Raw genomic sequence first — 19,164 nt, forward strand, 5'->3', positions numbered from 1 at the left:
TTTGACGTTTATTAAAAAGTAATTGTACCTACTGTTAACTGTTATTAGTAGAAGGAAAACTCGAGAGCAAGAGCCGTGGTAGCCCAGTTGATAGAACGCTCGCCTCTCACTTTGAGGTCACAGGATCGAATCTAACACAGGCCTAAACTAATGATTGTCGAATTTGTTTTCGAAATCATGTTTAGATCATAAATGATTATCACGTGCTCAACGGTGAAGGAAAACGTCGTGAGGAAACTCACATTCCCGAGAAATGCATTTTCGGAGGTATGTGACCTAACCTTATTGGGGTGGTTTTCCTTTCGCGGGTTGGAAGGTCAGACAGGCAGTCGCTTCTGTAAAAACCGGAGCTATCAAATATTCAGGTTAGGTAAGCGGACCCTGTGAAAAACGGGATACCGCTAGGGGGATGATGTAGAAGAAAACCTCAAGAGATGTTTCGTTCAAGCCCGCAAGTTACACCATTTTACACATAGATTCTTGTCCTACGCAACGTGCATTCTACATAAATGGTGATGGGATAAGAGGATAAGAGGAGCTCGGTGGCGCAGCGGTAAACGCGCTCGGTCTGCGATTGTTGAAGTTAAGCAACCTTCGCAAAGGCCGGTCATAGGATGGGTGACCACAAAAAAAAGTTTTCATCTCGAGCTTCTCCGTGCTTCGGAAGGCACGTTAAGCCGTTGGTCCCGGCTGCATCAGCAGTCGTTAATAACCACCAATCCGCATTGGGCCCGCGTGGTGGTTTAAGGCCCGATCTCCCTATCCATCCATAGAGAAGGCCCGTGCCCCAGCAGTGGGGACGTTAATGGGCTGGTTGATGATGATGATGGTGATGGGATTAGTCGATACAACTTAATTTCATTTATAATGAGTACATACAAACAGCCTCCGTCCTCTAGTGGTTAGAGAGTCAGGCTCACGATCTGGAGGTCCGGGTTCGATTCCCGATGGGGACATGGTCGAAATCACTTTGTGAAACTGTCCTTTGTTTGTTTTCAGGCTTGAATCACCTGATTGTCTGAAAAAGTAAGATGATTCCGTGCTTCGGAGGGCAAGTTAAGCTGTTGGTCCCGGCTATTAGCCGTAAAAACACCTTCACCAACCGGCAGTGGAGCAGCGTGGTGCAGTATGCTCCATATCCCCTCCGGTTGATTGAGGGGACGCCTGTGCCCAGCAGTGGGACGTATATAGGCTGTTCATGTACATACAAATTAAATTCATACATACTTACATAATAAAAGCTTAACAAAGAGTAATATAACACACTTGTCTGGAACATTATAGACGGCGATATGGCTCACCCTATCACGTCGGTCTAACAGAAAGCTCGGTGAGGTGTGGATACTTAGTTCATCCTGCGATGGATGTACCTCTGACTAGCACAATATTGGGAATTTAATCGGAAGTTTGGCAGATACCTCCGCTAACCCGCAGTGAAGCAGCGTAGTGGAGTATGCTCAATACCCCCTCTTGTTGATTGGGAAGAGGCCTGTGTCCAGCAGTGGGATGTATATACTGGGTGTTAGTGACATCGTAACGAATACTGAGGGGGTTGATTCAGACCATGATTCTGAGTTAAAATCAAGTGGAATTTTCCGTCGCAAAATTCATGATTTTTTTTTAGTTTTTTTAAATTATTTTCAATTCTATACTTTTGCGACGGAAATTTGTACTTGATATCAACTCAGAATCATGGCCTGAACCACCCCTCAAAGTTTTCTTTCGTTACGATGTCACTAACACCCTGTATAGGCTGTTTATGTAATGATCATAATCTCTATACCTGAAGGTGTAGTCCGGACACTGTATAGAAAAATCTAGTTTAATCGAGTCCGCGCTCCTTCGCGCGGTCTCAGTAAAGTGAAACCCAGAGGGGGTGAGGTAAATCTAGCTCGGTACGATATAGTGCGGGGCGGAGTGTCCATTCTATACTTGTATTATTCTATGCTATAGATGATATGGACAGAGTCCACTGGTATTTAATAATAGAACGTATATTTTTCATGTTACACATAAAAAAATCACGCGTATGTCCCACAGGGGTAGACAGACGCTACGGAATACCACTTACCGACATTCGCGAGTTATAAACATTAGAAATTAAATAAATTACCATAATAACTAGGTTCTAAACAAAAACTAGTGCTGTAACGCGATTACGGCAACCTATCGATATAATTGACCTGTCGCCACATCACTAGGGTCACTTGGGGTCGCCGCTTGCGCAGCGTGTGACGTAAGCGTTACGTAATGTGATATACTCGTCGGACATTCTTGGGGTTACGGGTTCATTTAGCGTTCTCGAGTTACAGTTAGAATAAATAATAGATATTTTTTTTAGGTAATACATAAAAGAAAAAAAAACCCTCTATATACATAGTTTAATTGCACTTAGCTTAGGTTTGAGCGTTGGGCTCACGATTCGGAGGTCCCGGGTTCAAATCCCGGTGGGGAAACATCACGATAATCACTTTGTGATCCCCAGTTCGGTTAAAGGACATTACAGGCTGATCACCTGATTATCCGAAAGAAAGATGATCCGTGCTTCGGAAGGCACGTTAAGCCGTTGGTCCCGGTTACTACTTGGTAAGTTAGTAGTCGTTATATGAGCCATGTCAGTTGCCTTTGGCGGCTCAATAGTAACCCTGACACCAGGGTTGATGGGGTTGGTAATCCGGGTTTCGAACCCGGGCCTCCGGATCGTGAGACCAACGGTCAACCACTGGACTACAGAGGCCGTTATAGTATTTAATAATTCAGTTGACAAAATATTGACTTTCAGAAAATAATACCACTAAATCGCTAGTTGTTTCTTGATTTGCAGTGCCTACTGCGTTAGGTATTAAGGGCGTGACTGTTGGCCTTTTAAACCGACCACTAGTATACATAGTAATAGGAACCCCCTCCCCTGGTCACTGCCATCTAGATCGGAATCTCCACTCACTTGCTCTTTAACCTGTTTCGGTACTGAGAATTAAGAATGTTTTGGTTTGTGGGCCAAGGGGGAGAAAATAGCGATTACTTAAGTCATTCAATCCATACTAATATTATAAATGCGAGAGTGTATGTGTGTGTCTGTTTGTTTGTCGTATTTCACGGCAAAACGAAGCGACGAATAGACGCGATTTTTTATGTGGTGATAGTTGAAGAGATGGAGAGTGACACAGGCTGCTTTCTGTCTCTTTCTAACCCCCCTCTTTCTTAAAATGGGGGTTGGAAGTTTGTGTGGAGAATTCCGCAATTTTCAAGGTAGAAAGCCAAAAAGTGGTATGGTACGGACTATTTGTGAGTAACGAAAAAATTGTGCATAATTTTTTTTTTAATCTGCCCTCAACCTCTTCAAGGAGAGGGTGAAATTTTGTATGGGACTTAGCGCAAAATGGGGAGCTAAAAATTAGTACATTAGGTAAGGGGAACCGTGTCACCACAAATTTAACGCGTAGGAAGCCGCGGGTAAAAACTAGTAAAGAATAAATAAAATAAAGACTAGCTTGGTATGAAGTAACGGAGCGCGCGCGGAATATTTGTCTCGCTTGCACACTTGGAGGCACACAGTAGGAACGAGATTTTTGTATGAACCGTCGGGGACAAGCTTAGGTTTTGAAAATGAAGCGACAAAAAAACATCGGGGGGCTTAGCAATGATCTTATCAACAGAGGAAGCTTTTCATTGGCCTTTATTTGTAGGTATACGTATCTTTTATATTATAAATGTGTGCGTAAAAGAGTAAGCTACCCATAGGTATAAAAAAATAATAAAATGCGATATCTACTAGAAATAAGCTGAACCGTTTGCTTGTGTTGTGAGTAATATTGTGTTTATGATCTGTCGTGTGAAAAGTAAGCTGCTAAATTAATTAAATAGGTAAATATTAGGGGACGGAATGAGACATTTACAATGCGCTGGAATTTTGGAACCTATGACTTTACATTTGAGTACTTAATTACTTCTTTCTAATAAATAATTATTTTTAATCCCCAAATTAATTGTGATTCCGGCGAAATCGCATCACTTATACCAGCACAAGAAGCAGGTGCAATGCGTCTGTGAACGGCCATTGCGCGTGAATCACAGCCGCGCACCTCAATGCCCATTTTCGGCTGCTGACCTGCGCAGGCGCTGCTCGACTTCGTTTCGAAATTGAAATCAACGAGTTTCTTCCTACGTGCGAAATTGTAATGCAATGTACAGATGTGAACCGAATTTTGATGTCACATCCGTTTTCGGCTAGAAAGACATAACGAAATAATCGTAAGAATCGTAACGCCTTCTTTTAAATGGGCGATTTACATTTTTGGAGGATTTATTTTTAAGGTCCTGAGTGGGTTGAAGTTAAATGATAATAGATATATCCTCGCCCTGAATAAAACCGAAATCGGAATAGATTCGATTCTCAAACAGTTAGCCATCATTAATTTAAGAGCCACGCTCTTGTTGATATAGCATTCTCCAATCTTGACTATCAAAGGCCAATTCTTTAACTTCCTAATAAAACACGACGTTCATCTGCTCTTTAATCTGTTCCATGTAAGCTCTCCTTGGTCTTGAGAAAGAGTTAGTAATACTAATAATATGATCTCGTTTCTTCTATCGTGTGGGTTGTTAGGTGGATTACCAACCTCATCAACCCTGGTGTCAGGGTTATTATCGAGCCGCCAAAGGCGTCTGACATGACCCGCTCACTACTTATTGATGTAAATACTCGTTACATAATAATATGATAACGTCTGTTTGCCGTAAAAAGTATGGTAATTAAAACCATTTAGAGTTAAATCCAGGAAGTAAATAAGACAGATGAGTCACCGCATTGCATAAACCGCAATGATTACAAATCACGTGAAGCCGCGCCGAAATACCTAACTCTTCTTCTATCATGTGGGTTGTGAGGTGTATTACTGAACTCATCAACCCTGGTGTCAGGGTTATTATTGAGCCGCCAAAGGCCCCTAACATGGCCCATATAACGACTACATACATCAGTAAGTAGTAACCGGGACCATCGGCTTAACGTGTTTTCCGACACACGGATCATCTTACTTTCGGACAATAGGTGATCAGCCTGTAATGTTCTAACCAAACTAGGGATCACAAAGTATTTTTTTTTGTGGCATGTCCCCACCAGGATTAGAACCCGGGACCTCCGGATCGTGAGCCCAACGCTCAACCACTGGACCACGGAGGTCGTTATAATCGCCGAAATAATTGCAAATGATTAATTCGCTGAAAACAATAAAACAGCTGAAGCACTACGGATGAAGCAATCGAATATAACTACATTTTGGACATAATAATTACAAATTACAAACACAAATTGAATGGAGCAGATATCGAAATGTTATTCTTAGAAATTCTATCACGAAATAATGCGTTAGGTAATAATCACACTGCCTTGTTTACACAATAGTCAGGCGAATCTTTCTGATAATGTGTCTAACGCACAAATAGTTGCCCCACCTCTTACAAATCACTCGAAAGTTGCAAAACTGCGTGCTGATGAGACGCCCCTTGCTCAATTCATGTATTTTAAATGCAGCTTTGAGAACAGCCTACTTATTGTAGATCATTCAAATGCGTCATCCAATGTCCGGAGTAGCCATTTCGTTAACGCTAAAGAATAAAATGAAAATATTTGAGATTGGTGAATCATGTGATAGACGTTTATATTCAGCTGATTTGAATGAGAAAGGTACTACATTTTTAAGTTTAGGAACCAAATAGTACTGAATGGGTATCTACATTAAGCAATTTGTCCCGCCATTTGACGCTAATTGAATTTTAACGAAAGCGAAATGCATTTTTATTAGGCAAAAGTTTCTATTCCATAGGTAAACTCCTATTTCCCACCAGAGTAAGCAGAGACTATGGAATCGGAATGGAATTGCTTTGATCCTGACACACTTTTCTTGCTTACTCCATATTCATCAATCGTTTCATACACGCACGCCCGCTTAGAGAAAGAAGGTTCGATTGAGTTGACATTAATCATCGCCCTTAGTTCACTTAACACATTTGCATTTCCAATAAGCGTCATTGAGTTTACCATCTTTGCTGTCCCTTATCCTATATACATAAACAGCTTATATGTATACGCCCCACTGCTGGGCACAGGCTTACCCTCAATCAACCGGAGTGGGTATGGGTATACTCTATCACGCTGCTCCACTGTGGGTGGCTGGAGGTGATTTACGCCTAATAGCCGGGACCAATGGATTAACGTGACCACCGAAGTTCGAATAATTTTACTTTTTCGGACAGAATCAGAATCATTTATCCAACGAAATTATCATGGATAAACTCGTAAAAGGTCAATATAACATTTTTGAATTTACGTCATTTCGCAAGGTGTTATGGCTGAGGACAAGAAACTGCAACAGCAACACATCCTTCAAATCAATGTTAGATTAGTCAAGTAATCAATAATAGATTACAAGTTATTTAATAACTAGAGGAACACATTTTAATACCAGGTATTTTTATCATTTAGGTAATAATAATTATTATTATTTATTTATTTAAAATATATATTTATTTATAATTAATCTCATAATAAGCTTTTTTACATAAAGTAAAGTTCACATGTGCTTTAAATTTAATTTTCTGGCAAATTCAAAATATTATCTGGTATTTTATTGTAAAAACGTATATTATAACCCCAAAAAAGATAAATTTAATTTACTTAATCTAGAATTTTAAAAAGCGATTTTATTTTTATTCCTTGTATTGTAAGTATGCCTTTCACAGTTTCTCGGAAGTAGAGTAACATTTTTACGTACACACTTAATGTTTTCATAAATATATGGACTGCAATTTTTAACATCAGCAGTTCGACAATCAGGTGATTCAAGCCTGCAATGTCCTTACTAAACAAAGGACAGTCTCACAAAGTGATTTCGACGCCATTGGGAATCGAACGCGGACCACGGAATTGGACACACGCGGAACTAGACCACAGAGGTTGTTTGTTGTGTGTTTTATTCTACACCTGATTTTCGTTTCAAAGCTGGATTTCGCGCTTGCTCCTTTGCCCGGCAGGCAATCGTACGTAAATCCAAAAAAAGATCATGTCAAAAAAGCTATTCACAAGTCTTAACTGGTAAGAGACTCGCTGTAGCGGGAATCGCCGTTCGGGGAGTCGCTGTCATCGCCGTAATTGTTCTTAGGAGATATAACACACAAGTTACTATTAGGGCGCTACTAGGATGTGCCTTAGAGAAATGCGGAAACGATGTGGCGAGTTGTTTGTACCTGCACTTAGTATGCAGAGACGGGTACTATGTGCAATACTAGTAAACAATAGTGTTGCCGAACTGTCGATTTTGAAAATCATCTATACTATCGATAGTCTAGTATAGTATAGATAGACTAGTCTAGTCTATAGATACGATCATTTAGGTCAATACTATCGTGCAACAGTAATCTTCTACTTCTATCGTCTGGGTTGTGAGGTGGAGTACCAACTTCATCAACCCTGGTGTCAGGGTTACTATTGAGCCGCCTAAGGTCACTGGTATGTAACGACTTACTTACATCAGTAAGTAGTAACCGGGACCATCCGCTTAACGTGTCATCCGAAGAACGGATCATCTTACTTTTGGACAATCTGTAATGTCCTAACCAAACTAGGGACCACAAATTAATTTTAGTGATATGTCTCCACCGGGATTTGAACCCGGGGCCTCCGGATCGTGAGCCTAACGCTCAACCCTTTCCCTTACGGCGGATAAGAAAGTGACAGGTATGACTTAAAATAAAATTAGTAGGTGTCTGCAGGAATCGGGGCCAATATTGTTTTTTTTTTCAAACTATCGATAGTCTATCGACAGACAACACTAGTAGACAATATAGTAGGAATCCTAGGAGGCAACAATGGTAATAATGTGTTTTAGTGGCAGTTAAATGAACATAAATCTAAGTAGTAAACTATCACCCGATCAAGAGTAGGCAAGAACAGGTTTATTTTGAGAGTGTATTACAATCTAATGATTGTCGTGCAACAGTCGCATGGCGGGCTAATGCCCGACAGAGGGCAGCAGTAACTGTCAGTACTATTCAGACGGAGGACAGGAGTCCTAATACGCCTTTGATATAGACTAGTCCGGGCGCCATCCCACTCTCATCAGACAGAGTACTACGGGGCGGAAGGCATGAGGGAAACCACTGCCCTATTTTTCGCTAAAAAAGTAGCATGGAGATTGCTACAAAAGCGTGGGTCTTAAATTAGTGATAGTGATTACAATTATTACGTGGGCTATGTTGAAAATTATAAAATTCACATTTATTAGAAATTCATTAAATTAGAAATTAATGAACCTACCTAAAACATAAAATCATTGTAAAATTGTCCTTCGGCAAGTGAAATTTTGTCATAGAATTACCTACAAAGGAATAAGATTGAAAGGGCAACAGCGTCAAAGGAAATGTCTATTATATACCTAATTAATGAAATATACTTATAATTTATTTATTAATAATATAGAAAGCTGTTTTTCAATAGCCATGATTTTAACGATTTTTGCAAATGGTTTTAGCGAAAACGAATATCACTGGCGTCACGCACGATATTGAATAAAAAACTTAAAAGCACAAGACACGCAAGCTCATCCAAATTGTATAAGACGCTCCAATGCGAATTAAGGTTAAGGCCGGTAGATTCGCTCAACAAAAACTCGCAACTAGATGAATGGAATTGGAGTGTATGTAACTTTGTTATTGTAGACTTCATTGGTGAGAGAATAATGAAATATTTTGGGCTTGCCTCAAAAGAGCGCTTAGCTGAAATTATTTTCATTTTAATTTATAATGGATTGATAAAGCGAATGATGTGGTATTTTGTTACCTTATGCCAATAAGGAATACACCAGGCTACGTTTCCCAAAAATATAGACGGCACTGTAAAAAATTGCCGTCGATTAACCTTCTAAACGAAAGTAGCCATATTATGCTTCTTTTATCTTTGTTTTTGGGTATAAATGATGACCCTTTTTATTATACTTAGGCACAATACATCTTCCAACCATAAATATTCTGATCAAAATAAAGAGAAGCAATATAGGTAGCAACGTAATTCTATACATAAATTGATCCAAATATCAAGCAACAATTATTCTAATTATATGCTTCTGTCATTACATTATATTTTGGAATGATTATGTAAGTACCCGAGTAATGAGAAAATAGGTACATATAATCGAGACAAAAAAAAAGTTTTTATCTCGAGCTCCTCCGTGCTTCGGAAGGCACGTTAAGCCGTTGGTCCCGGCTGCATTGGCAGTCGTTAATAACCATCAATCCGCACTGGGCCCGCGTGATGGTTTAAGGCCCGATCTCCCTATCCATCCATAGGGAAGGCCCGTGCCCCAGCAGTGGGGACGTTAATGGGCTGATGATGATGATGGTGTATAACCCTCCGTCGTCTGAGAGGATTATATTTCTAAGAATTAATCGACCCTAGTGGGCCGATAGTAAGTAATAAGCGCTGAAAACGACCTCCGTGGTCTAGTGGTTGAGCGTTGGGCTCACGATCCGGAGGTCCTGGGTTCGATTCCCAGTGGGGACATATCACAAAAATTACTTTGTGGTCCCTAGTTTGGTTAGGACATTACTGGCTGATCACCAGATTGTCCGAAAGTAAGATGATCCGTGCTTCGGAAGGCACGTTAAGCCGTTGGTTCCGGTTACTACTTGCTGATGTAAGTATGTAGTCGTTACATAAGCCATGTCAGTGGCCTTTGGCGGCTCAGTAATAACCCTGACACCAGGGTTGATGAGGTCGGTTTTCCACCTTACAACCCACACGATAAGAAGAAGAAGCTCTGAATAAGGAAAATGTCGACCACCCTGGCGGGGTACCAATCCGGGGTACGAACCAAAAACAACAATTTTAAGAAAAAATACAAAGTAAATATTTTGACAGCGTCAGCCTATAATAAACGGGAGCCAATATGGAAAACGGGTATAAATGATGATTATAAGAAAACGTCAAATGTGATGTGTTAACAATTCAATACATCACATTTGAGTAGGGCATTGACCCTACTATGTATTTATTATTTTTCTTTGAAGCGTCTCATTTGTTCACTTTTTTGATAAATAAGATACAAAATAAACTTTAATAAAATGAGACATAACGTAGTTATTCAAATAATAGTGTTAAGAAAAGCTGCTAAAATACTGAAGATCTTTCGGATAAAATTCTACTGCACGTTCACGATTAGACGTTTACTGAATTTTAAGTACCACACCCCGGACACTTCATACAAAAAACTTTGCTTTACACATACACTACACATTGACGTTATCGTATACGCGCATCTGTGTGTGTGATGTCTTACGCCATACGATTGAAGACTAAAGTAAGATCGAGGGGGTGAGGTAAACCTAGGTCAGCCGCTGGCGGGGAGTGGAAAGTTGCCGTTCTATACGTGGTATTATATATGATCAAACGAACGAAGCGAAGTTCAATCAATATTATACGAGTCGCTTCATTCGAAGATATAAAGTTAACCATGTAGTCCTTTTAACCTACTAGGCACACATCGCACGTATTTTAGAGATATCGATTTACTTAATCGATACCATAATGTTTTTTCCAGTACCTACATCCCTAACAGTATGGCCAACAAACGTCATTCGTTTAGAGTAAGACTCCGAATAATAACGTTTTGTAAGTGTATGGGGTTGAGGTGGGAGGGTGTTTATATCTTCGAATGAAGCGACTCGTATAATATTGATTGAACTTCGCTTCGTTCGTTTGATCATATATTATACTTCGCCGCTTCATTCGAAGATATAAAGTTAACCATGTAGATGTTTAGAGATTTTTCTATATAAAGAAAAACATTTATCACCTTAGGAAACGTTTATTCGATTAGTACTATCTTTTAGTTAAATCTAATCAACAAAAATAAACTTAATTCTAAATAAATTAAGCCTTAAATAACCATAGAGAGGCATCATAAAATTGTGGTATTATAATTCAATAATTACGAATAGGTATAATGAGTATATATACTAAGTTATAATCACGATGAAGTCTCACCAGCCACCGCTCGAGCAAAGACACCATCATCGCTAACAGGCCTATTATAAAATCTGGCAAAGGTTAGCGATGTGCTGGTCCAGCCAGCCGCCTTACGAATGGTGTCGACGCAGACGCCCGCGGTGGCGGCAGCGGAGGTGGAGGCATGTCGCGTACTGTGCGCGCCAAACACGGCAACATCGATGCCGCTCACCGCCAGCGTCTGTTTGATCCAGCGGCCGATGGTCTGAGATGTGGCCTTCTTATGTGGTCTTTTGTATGACACTAGAAGGTTATCTGTACCTTCAGGACGCAAATTTGCTGTAGCCGAGAGATAATCCTCGAGGGTCTTAGCCGGACAAATAGCAGGGTTGGTCACAAAATATGGCAAAACCAAAAGCGGTTGGTCTCGACCTGCTGCTGACGTTTTGACTATATCAGTAATTAAAATTTTTAGTCCCGAAGAAGAAGTACAAATATTGTTAATTTTTATTAACGACAATGTTTGTAATCTATGCCCTGTACAAAGAGCCAGTAACACCACAAGCTTTTTAGTCAACAGTTCGAGGCAAATTTCTAAATTAGGATACCACTGAGAAATGTGATTCAGTACGACTTGCGGATCCCAAGTACTGTTGTATTTGGGACGAGGTGTTTTCAGTTTGTAAACTCCTTTCAATAACCGTTTTACTTGTTCGTCTGAGCCTACGTTATTCCCTACGAGTAACGATAGGGCAGACCGGTGGCTATTAATTGAACCGTATGATGATCCTTTATTATATTGATCTACTAGAAAAGTAATAACAGATGCAATATCAGGTTCAAATAAGTTGATGCTATTTTTATGACAGAATTGCCACCATAACTTATAAGTAACGGAGTATTGCTTCATTGTATTTTCCGATACTGAAGCTAGCATCAGATCTAATGCTACCTCCGGGGTTTTCCGTCTTGTAAGGGCAAGCCTGAGAGCGTCGCGGCCCCCAGGGTAAGACTGCGGTGTAGAGGATGACGCGTTCTGAAACGGGAATGTAAAAGGTCCCTGTTAGGTTTGAAATATATTATTTCTGAAGTAAGCATAGATTTAAGCAAGGGGAACCATGCTTGTCCTGGCCAATAGGGAAAGACTAAAATACCGGTAGCCTTATTATCAAGGATTTTTCTAAGGCATTTCAGAATTAGAGAAAAAGGTGGGAATGCATAGAAAAATTCAGACTGCCAGTTAATCGCAAAAGCATCAATAGTTATAGCGTCAGGGTCTGGTTTCCACGAAATGTACCGTTCGCATTTGGCGTTGGTGCGAGAGGCGAACAAGTCAATTTTTGGTTGACCCAGAGTTTGAACTATGGTTTGGAAAGCCCAATCGGATAGTTCCCACTCTGTGTCAATGTTTATTTTTCGAGACTCCTCGTCTGCTTCAATGTTGTCGCGAGTATTTATATACGATGCAAAAAGCACAATGTTTCGTCTCTCACACCACTGCCACATATCTTTAGTCAGGTTATTTAAATGTGGAAACTGGACTCCACCCATGCGGTTGATATAGCTAATAGCTGTTGTGTTATCCACCCGAAGCAAGATAGAGCTATTTGAAATGTTTCCGGCGAAGCATTTTAATCCCATGAAAATAGCAAGTAATTCGAGGTAATTTATGTGGAAAGAGGTCTCGTCGTCTTTCCACCCCCCATTTACGCGATTGCCGTTACAGAAAGCGCCCCAGCCTGTTCTAGAGGCGTCTGTATATATCTCAAGGTCAAAAGTCTCTTTCAATCTCATGGAGTTTTTACCGCAGGTTATATTTTGTTCCCACCAATAAAGATCTGTCAAAATTGAAGCAGGTAATTTAATCTTTGATTCGTAATTGTTGTTCTTTTGTAGGGCTAAGAACTTCACACGCTCCAACGCCTTTGTATAAAGCCAACCATACTTTATACCTGGACATGCTGCTGTGAGAACTCCAATCAATTGTGAAAAATCCCTTATAGTACATTTGGGCAAAGAGGTGAATTTTTTGATAAGTTGCAAAATGCTGGATCGTTTGTCGGATGGTAAACTTAACGACAAATCCACTGAATTGTACATAAATCCTAAAAACCGGCAAGTTTGTTGGGGATTCAATACACTTTTGTTGTGATTAATAACAAATCCTAGGCATTCTAGCAACTTACAGGTCTCCTTTACGTTACGACAACATTCGCTATACGTATCACCTATACATAATATGTCGTCTAGGTACACAACAGATTTATAACCTTTATTCCTAAGATAGTTTGTAACTACCTTCATTACTTTTGTAAAAACTCTTGGAGCATCGCATAGACCATAGGGCAAAGCGTTAAACTCATACGGTTGGTCAAATTCAAATCGTAAAAATTTTCGGTTATCTTTGGCAATCGGGACTAAAAAATACGCTTCTTTTAAGTCTACCGTAGCTAGGAAGCCATTTCTTGGTATGAGTTTAGCTGCTGTTCTATGGTCTTCCATTTTGAAATGAGTCTTGACTATAAATCTGTTCAACGACTTTAAGTTCAAAATAAACCTTTTATCCCCGTTCGGCTTAGGTGCCAAGAAGAAACTAGATATAAAATCGCCTTTGGACCTATTGCATTCTGAAATGGCACCTAGGTTTATAAGTTTCTTTATAGCTATAAACATATCAGCTTCTTCAGTGGGTGCCACTGAACAAACCGGGGAAGAGGTTTGTAAGACTTCACCGGCGAAGGGGATAGAATAACCGTTTAATATCCATTCAAGAACTACTTGATTGTCAGTGATTTTTAACCAACGATCATAAAAGTGATGGATTCTGCCTGCGTGTACCTCTATTGCTGTTGCGTTGTGGCTCGCTGCTTGCTCTGGTTGGTCTGCTTCGAATGGGTCGCCGTTGGCGTGCCCCTGCCACGACCTGCTGCTGATGTCCGTTTCGCTCCCCCCCTCCCCCCTCTGTTCGAGGAGTAACGGGGGCTCGACCAGTTTCCCGACTGACGAGAACGGCTTGTTGACGGCTGTGAGGTTGGAGGATTATTCGGCTTTGAGTTAGATGGAGGGGGCTTCTTAATTTGCAGCCCCTGTTTCTCAATTGCTTTAGATGCTTTGATCTTTTCAGGAAGCTTCTTACTGAAAAGCATCTCATCCCTTTCTACATCTTGTACTATATTTAAGAACGTCTTGTTCAATCCAGGGGTTACAAACTTCTTCCTAGCCTCGGTCTCCGTAAAGTGCACCTCACACAGGAGTCGGCAACTGTCACTTAGATATTTAATGGCTTCGAGCCTATTTTGTCCATCATCTAAAAGGAGTTCCAGTCCTTTATTGAGGGCCGTAATACCCAGGCCTAGCTGCTGTTGAACGGTCTCAACTCTCTTGTCGCGAGCCTTACTAGCTTCCGGTACTACTGCCGATATTTCGGGATTTAATTTTGGTGCCTTCAGTAGAGGGCAGTTTTCAGGTATTAAAAATTGTTTCAGCAATTTTTCTTTTACCTCTTTATCAAGACCTTTACGTAATATTGGCAACCACAGTTGTGCCAAGCTATCGTGTATTTTAGGGCCAAAGTTGGGCGTATCTTGCGTAGATTCACCTAGCGCCGCGAGTATCTCCGGATCAAGTTGGGGAATCTCAACAGAGTCGGCATTGGCGCTGTCTTCTGCAGGCGCGGGGTCGTCCGGGAGTAAATCCTCCGCGGACTCCGCCGCCTCGACGTCCTTAATCGGTTGTTCATCATCTAAAACCGATATAAGACATAATGTAATGAAGGGTAGTCTTTTATAATACCATGTCACGTAATATTACAAATGGCGTACTTATATGACACTAATTAATGTTTTTAACTGCTTAACTGTAAGTCAACCCACGGTTTACTTCTCAGTTTTATTGAAACATCATATTTGACTACCCGACGCAGTGTAAACATAAATCAATCATCTTGCTATTGTGAAGACCCACGGTCGACCTCTTAGCGTTTTAGTTTGACGGTATGAGAAAAAATAATTACTAATGTTAATTGTAGGTAATTATAAAATGCCTACGTGATAACCCTCGGTTACCCTCTTAGGCTAGATGAACTACCATCGTGATGACCCACGGTCAACCTCTAGGTGTATTACGTAACGATACCGTAACCCGTAAAACAAACGGCCAAACAAAATGGGAATGTCATCGTGATAACCCTCGGTTAACCTCCAGACAAGATTAGCTACCTTTGTGATGACCCACGGTCAACCTCCAGGTGCATTGTATAACTATACAAAAAACCAGTAAAAATAAAATTATAACTCACCTGAATTTTTCTCGGAATCCGACGATGAATAAGTTATGACACGTTTTCGCGTTTCTTTCTGGCGAGATTTCTCTTCCAGTTTTCTGATTTTGCGTTTGTAACGCTCAATTTTGTCACCATCATCACAATGTTTTCTTTTCGGCATGATATTTGAAAAATAACGACACTAAGGTATTAGAACGACGATAAGGTTATAATACGTGCGTGCGCAGCCTCGCACGAAAAAAGAATGACGTTTGTTGGCCATACTGTTAGGGATGTAGGTACTGGAAAAAACATTATGGTATCGATTAAGTAAATCGATATCTCTAAAATACGTGCGATGTGTGCCTAGTAGGTTAAAAGGACTACATGGTTAACTTTATATCTTCGAATGAAGCGGCGAAGTATAATTCCTTATTCTATGGTACTACAGACAGACATTCTCTTGTTTTCATTGAGTCAGAAAGGAATTGGAATATTGTGCAATACAAGCTTTCTACAAGGTAAATACTATTAAGTACGATATTATACACCTTCATGAGTACTAAAGTAGATGTTTTAAAGAGTTTAATGTGGAGGTGTTTTTTATTGCAGATAGGTTCGTTCTTGATCTGAATTGCGCCAGGTTGCCCACGGGTCGTGGGAAAATCACCAATAATAATATGGGTGAGGCAGACAGCTCACACTTGTCTTTACTGATATCGATAATTGACGGTTTTTTTGCGAATTTTGCTAAAATGAGACATATACGTATACTATATCATTTTGGCAAAAAATGCAGATACGTCAGTTAGCACGATCAGGGATAATGTAATCTCTATTGAATTGAACGCAGTCTCAGAAAGAAAACTTTTCAAATACCTAAACTGTTATCATAGTCGGGACACTCTATACAAAAATTTCATTCTGACCGTGTCTCCTTTGCTTCATGCGTGCTGCGAGACAGATCCGCGCGCGCTCTCTTGCTCTTTAACGGCTTAAATAGCCGAAAGTGGCCCTATTCGGGGGGTGAGGTAAATCAAGCTCACTCCAAGCTCGTGCAAGGGGTGCGGGGCGGAGAATGGCACTTCTGTACATATTATTGTTGTTTATTCTTTGCTATTTTTGATGTAGAAGGACGTACAGAGGACGGACCAAATTCGTAATGTCCTTAGTAAAGGTTTAGTACGATCTACTCTGAACCGGCGTATATGAAACGATTGATGAATGTGGAAGAAGCAAGAGAAGTGTGTCAAGGTCAGAGGAAATGAAATTCCATATTCAAACCATAGTGAGGTTAATAAATATAATGTACTGCCCGAATACTTATTTAAATGCTAATAAAGGAGGAAGTAGAATAAGGTAGTAACAACATGTTAGAGCCCTGTTGACAACTTTACAAAGTAGTTAAGCATCAGGTATTACTTTGGGTATAATATCATGTACATTATATCATATCATTTATATCGATCTGCATGGAGGTCCGGGTTCGATTTCTGAATGACTTTGTCGAAATCAATTTGTGAGTCTGCCCTTTGTTTGGTAAGGACATTGTAGGCTTGAAACACCTGTTGTTTAAGGGGAGGCCAGTGCCCAACAGTGGGACGTATATAGGCTGTTTTATGATGTTAATATCATTACTCAAGAAATGACAAAATGAAATCACGACCACACAAGCGGTCTCAATCTCACACGACTGCGTAAGTAAACATAATAGACATCACGTTTACATAATTGTCGTTTTTCCCTACGGTAGTGTCTACTGTAAACATGGCATACGTGACATAAGGACAGACATACACTTTCTTTATGAGTAAGCGTTTGCATAATACCACATCTGATGACCACAGCCGGCGAACGTAGAATTATACCCAAAACCTGTTAATTGAATTACAGGTGTGCGTTTAAGTTTGCGATTTAACTTCTAAACGTTCATGCAAGATAGAAAGTCAGGACGTCATCTTGGATTATAGACATTATCGCAAGTATATGATATGTTTAGTAATTTCCTTACTTCTGCAGATGGGTGTTCTGGCTTGTTCTATTCCGGTTTGATGGCCGGTTCAATGTTCGTCTATCTTTGTGTTGTTGATAATTTAATACATCTCACCTTACCTACATAATTTGAATATACTACATCACTGGAAAAGCAAATATAAACACCTAAATATCCCAATTCAATGGAGTTCAATGTTGTGATATGTAACTATTGCTAGATATATAAAATTAAAAACAATATGAATTGGTAAATTGGATAAATGGGTAAAAAGTTATATGATTAAACAAAGAAAAAGTACTTTGAACGTAATTACGAAATTTTACCTTTCCATTGTCGAATTATAAATTCGAAAATGCGTGTTTATAACACGCCTTGTTGAAATACATATATATATTGCTTTAGGAGTTTTGAAAATTAAATTATATGGGTATGGATGGATATAGGTATGCTATACATAAACAGCCTATTTACGTCCCACTGCTGGGCACAGGCCTCCCCTCAATCAACCGGAGGGGGTAAGGAGCATACTCCACCACGCTGCTCCAATGCGGGTTGGTGGAGGTGTTTTTACGGCTAATAGCCGGGACCAACGGCTTAACGTGCCCTCCGAAGCACGGAATCATCTTACTTTTTCGGACAATCAGGTGATTCAAGCCTGAAAAGTCCTTACCAAACAAAGGACAGTCTCACAAAGTGATTTCGACAATGTCCCCATCGGGAATCGAACCCGGACCTCCAGATCGTGAGCCTAACGCTCCAACCACTAGACCACGGAGGCTGTTATATAGGTATGCTATATTACTGTCTAATTGACTTGACGTCAAAATGGAGGGATCAACTACTTAATGTTGCATATTCTACTGATTAGTACTATTTGATACTATAACTAAAAAAATATAGCACATATATAAAATCACGCCAATTTCCCGTTGTGATAGGCAGAGACACTGAATTCCGTTTCCGTTGTGTTGCGTATTGGTGTAAAACACCTACTACGATCTTGACACCCCGCTTTCGTTTCTTCCATTCTCATCAAAATCTTCATGCATAGGTTTAGAGTACTCTTGAACTGGCCCTTTTTAAAACATCCTGGATTTGATCGCAGTATATTCCGCAAGGCCTTACTCTCCCAACTCTAGCATTAGTGACTTTCTCATTCAAAATATATACAGCCATCTTGACGTCAAATCATTTAAGTCGCCATTTAAAACTATACTTATAATAAAATTTAAATTAATTTAATAATTGTATTTATAATTAAATGTCTGTGATAATTTAATTGCCAACGGTCCTAAAGCATTGTATGTTTTTCAAAAAGCTGTAATATTAACAATCAATCTTAGTTACACATAGCATCTGTTCGCGCTATGTATGTTTGTCTTGTATCATTACTGCGTTGTTCTTTGGTCAACATAAACTTCTATACTGTGATTCACGGTGTGTGTTTCTTGGACAAATATTTTCACAAGCTACTGTAGCCCTGAGTATTGGTGTGAATTGGTGTCTTTATACACTGCTACTTTCTGCAGCATCACGACAGCATCGCTACAGCATGAGGGTTTTTTTCTACCTTCGATGGGTTTGCTTTTGGCCCCAGACTTGCCCGAAGGCATTGACGAGGCCTAAGATGGAGCTCGCCCAGAAGATGCCTGTTCACTCTGGCCTTGAAAGCGCCCGGGTTAAGTATATGCATTCGGAAATACAGAAGACGGCAGGGAATTCCACTCCTTAGCAGTGCGCATAATGAAGGAAGGTTAAAAAGTCCGCATTGAAACAAGAGAAGCAACAGAACATATTGGAGGATTCTGATTCTGATTCTGATTCTGAAAAGTGCAGTGGAGTTATTGCAAGAGAAGTGTGTTCGGATTGAAGCAAATGGAATTCCATAGTCTCTGCTTACCCCGGCGG

The 19,164-nt window shown here is 40.1% G+C and overlaps 2 protein-coding genes across 5 annotated transcripts in view; both read right to left on the reverse strand.

Annotated features, from left to right (window-relative positions):
* Positions 1-19,164, reverse strand: part of LOC126371701 (fibroblast growth factor receptor 3-like) — a 189,415-nt gene that overhangs the window by 21,349 nt on the left and 148,902 nt on the right. The window lies entirely within an intron of this gene.
* On the reverse strand, positions 11,983-15,674 carry LOC126371751 (uncharacterized). Of its 2 annotated transcripts, XM_050017107.1 has the most exons (3): positions 15,297-15,639; positions 13,838-14,741; positions 11,983-12,035 (listed from the first exon to the last, which is right to left on the reverse strand). In XM_050017107.1, exons 1-2 carry the CDS (start codon positions 15,439-15,441, stop codon positions 13,840-13,842), a joined length of 1,047 nt encoding a protein of 348 aa, XP_049873064.1. In that variant the 5' UTR covers positions 15,442-15,639; the 3' UTR covers positions 11,983-12,035; positions 13,838-13,839. The 2 variants fall into 2 exon arrangements, with proteins under 2 accessions (XP_049873064.1, XP_049873063.1); XM_050017106.1 differs by lacking the exon at positions 11,983-12,035 and having other exon boundaries at positions 13,031-14,741; positions 15,297-15,674.

Source organism: Pectinophora gossypiella, chromosome 13, assembly GCF_024362695.1.
Source record: "Pectinophora gossypiella chromosome 13, ilPecGoss1.1, whole genome shotgun sequence".
Taxonomy (NCBI): domain Eukaryota; kingdom Metazoa; phylum Arthropoda; class Insecta; order Lepidoptera; family Gelechiidae; genus Pectinophora; species Pectinophora gossypiella.

Coding starts and splice junctions, on each gene's coding strand:
- LOC126371751 (XM_050017107.1), bottom strand. CDS start 15,441: ATGCCGAAAAGAAAACATTGTGATGATGGTGACAAAATTGAGCGTTAC. Junction 14,742..15,296: donor GGATTCCGAGAAAAATTCAG/GTGAGTTATAAT, acceptor TATCGGTTTTAG/ATGATGAACAACCGATTAAG.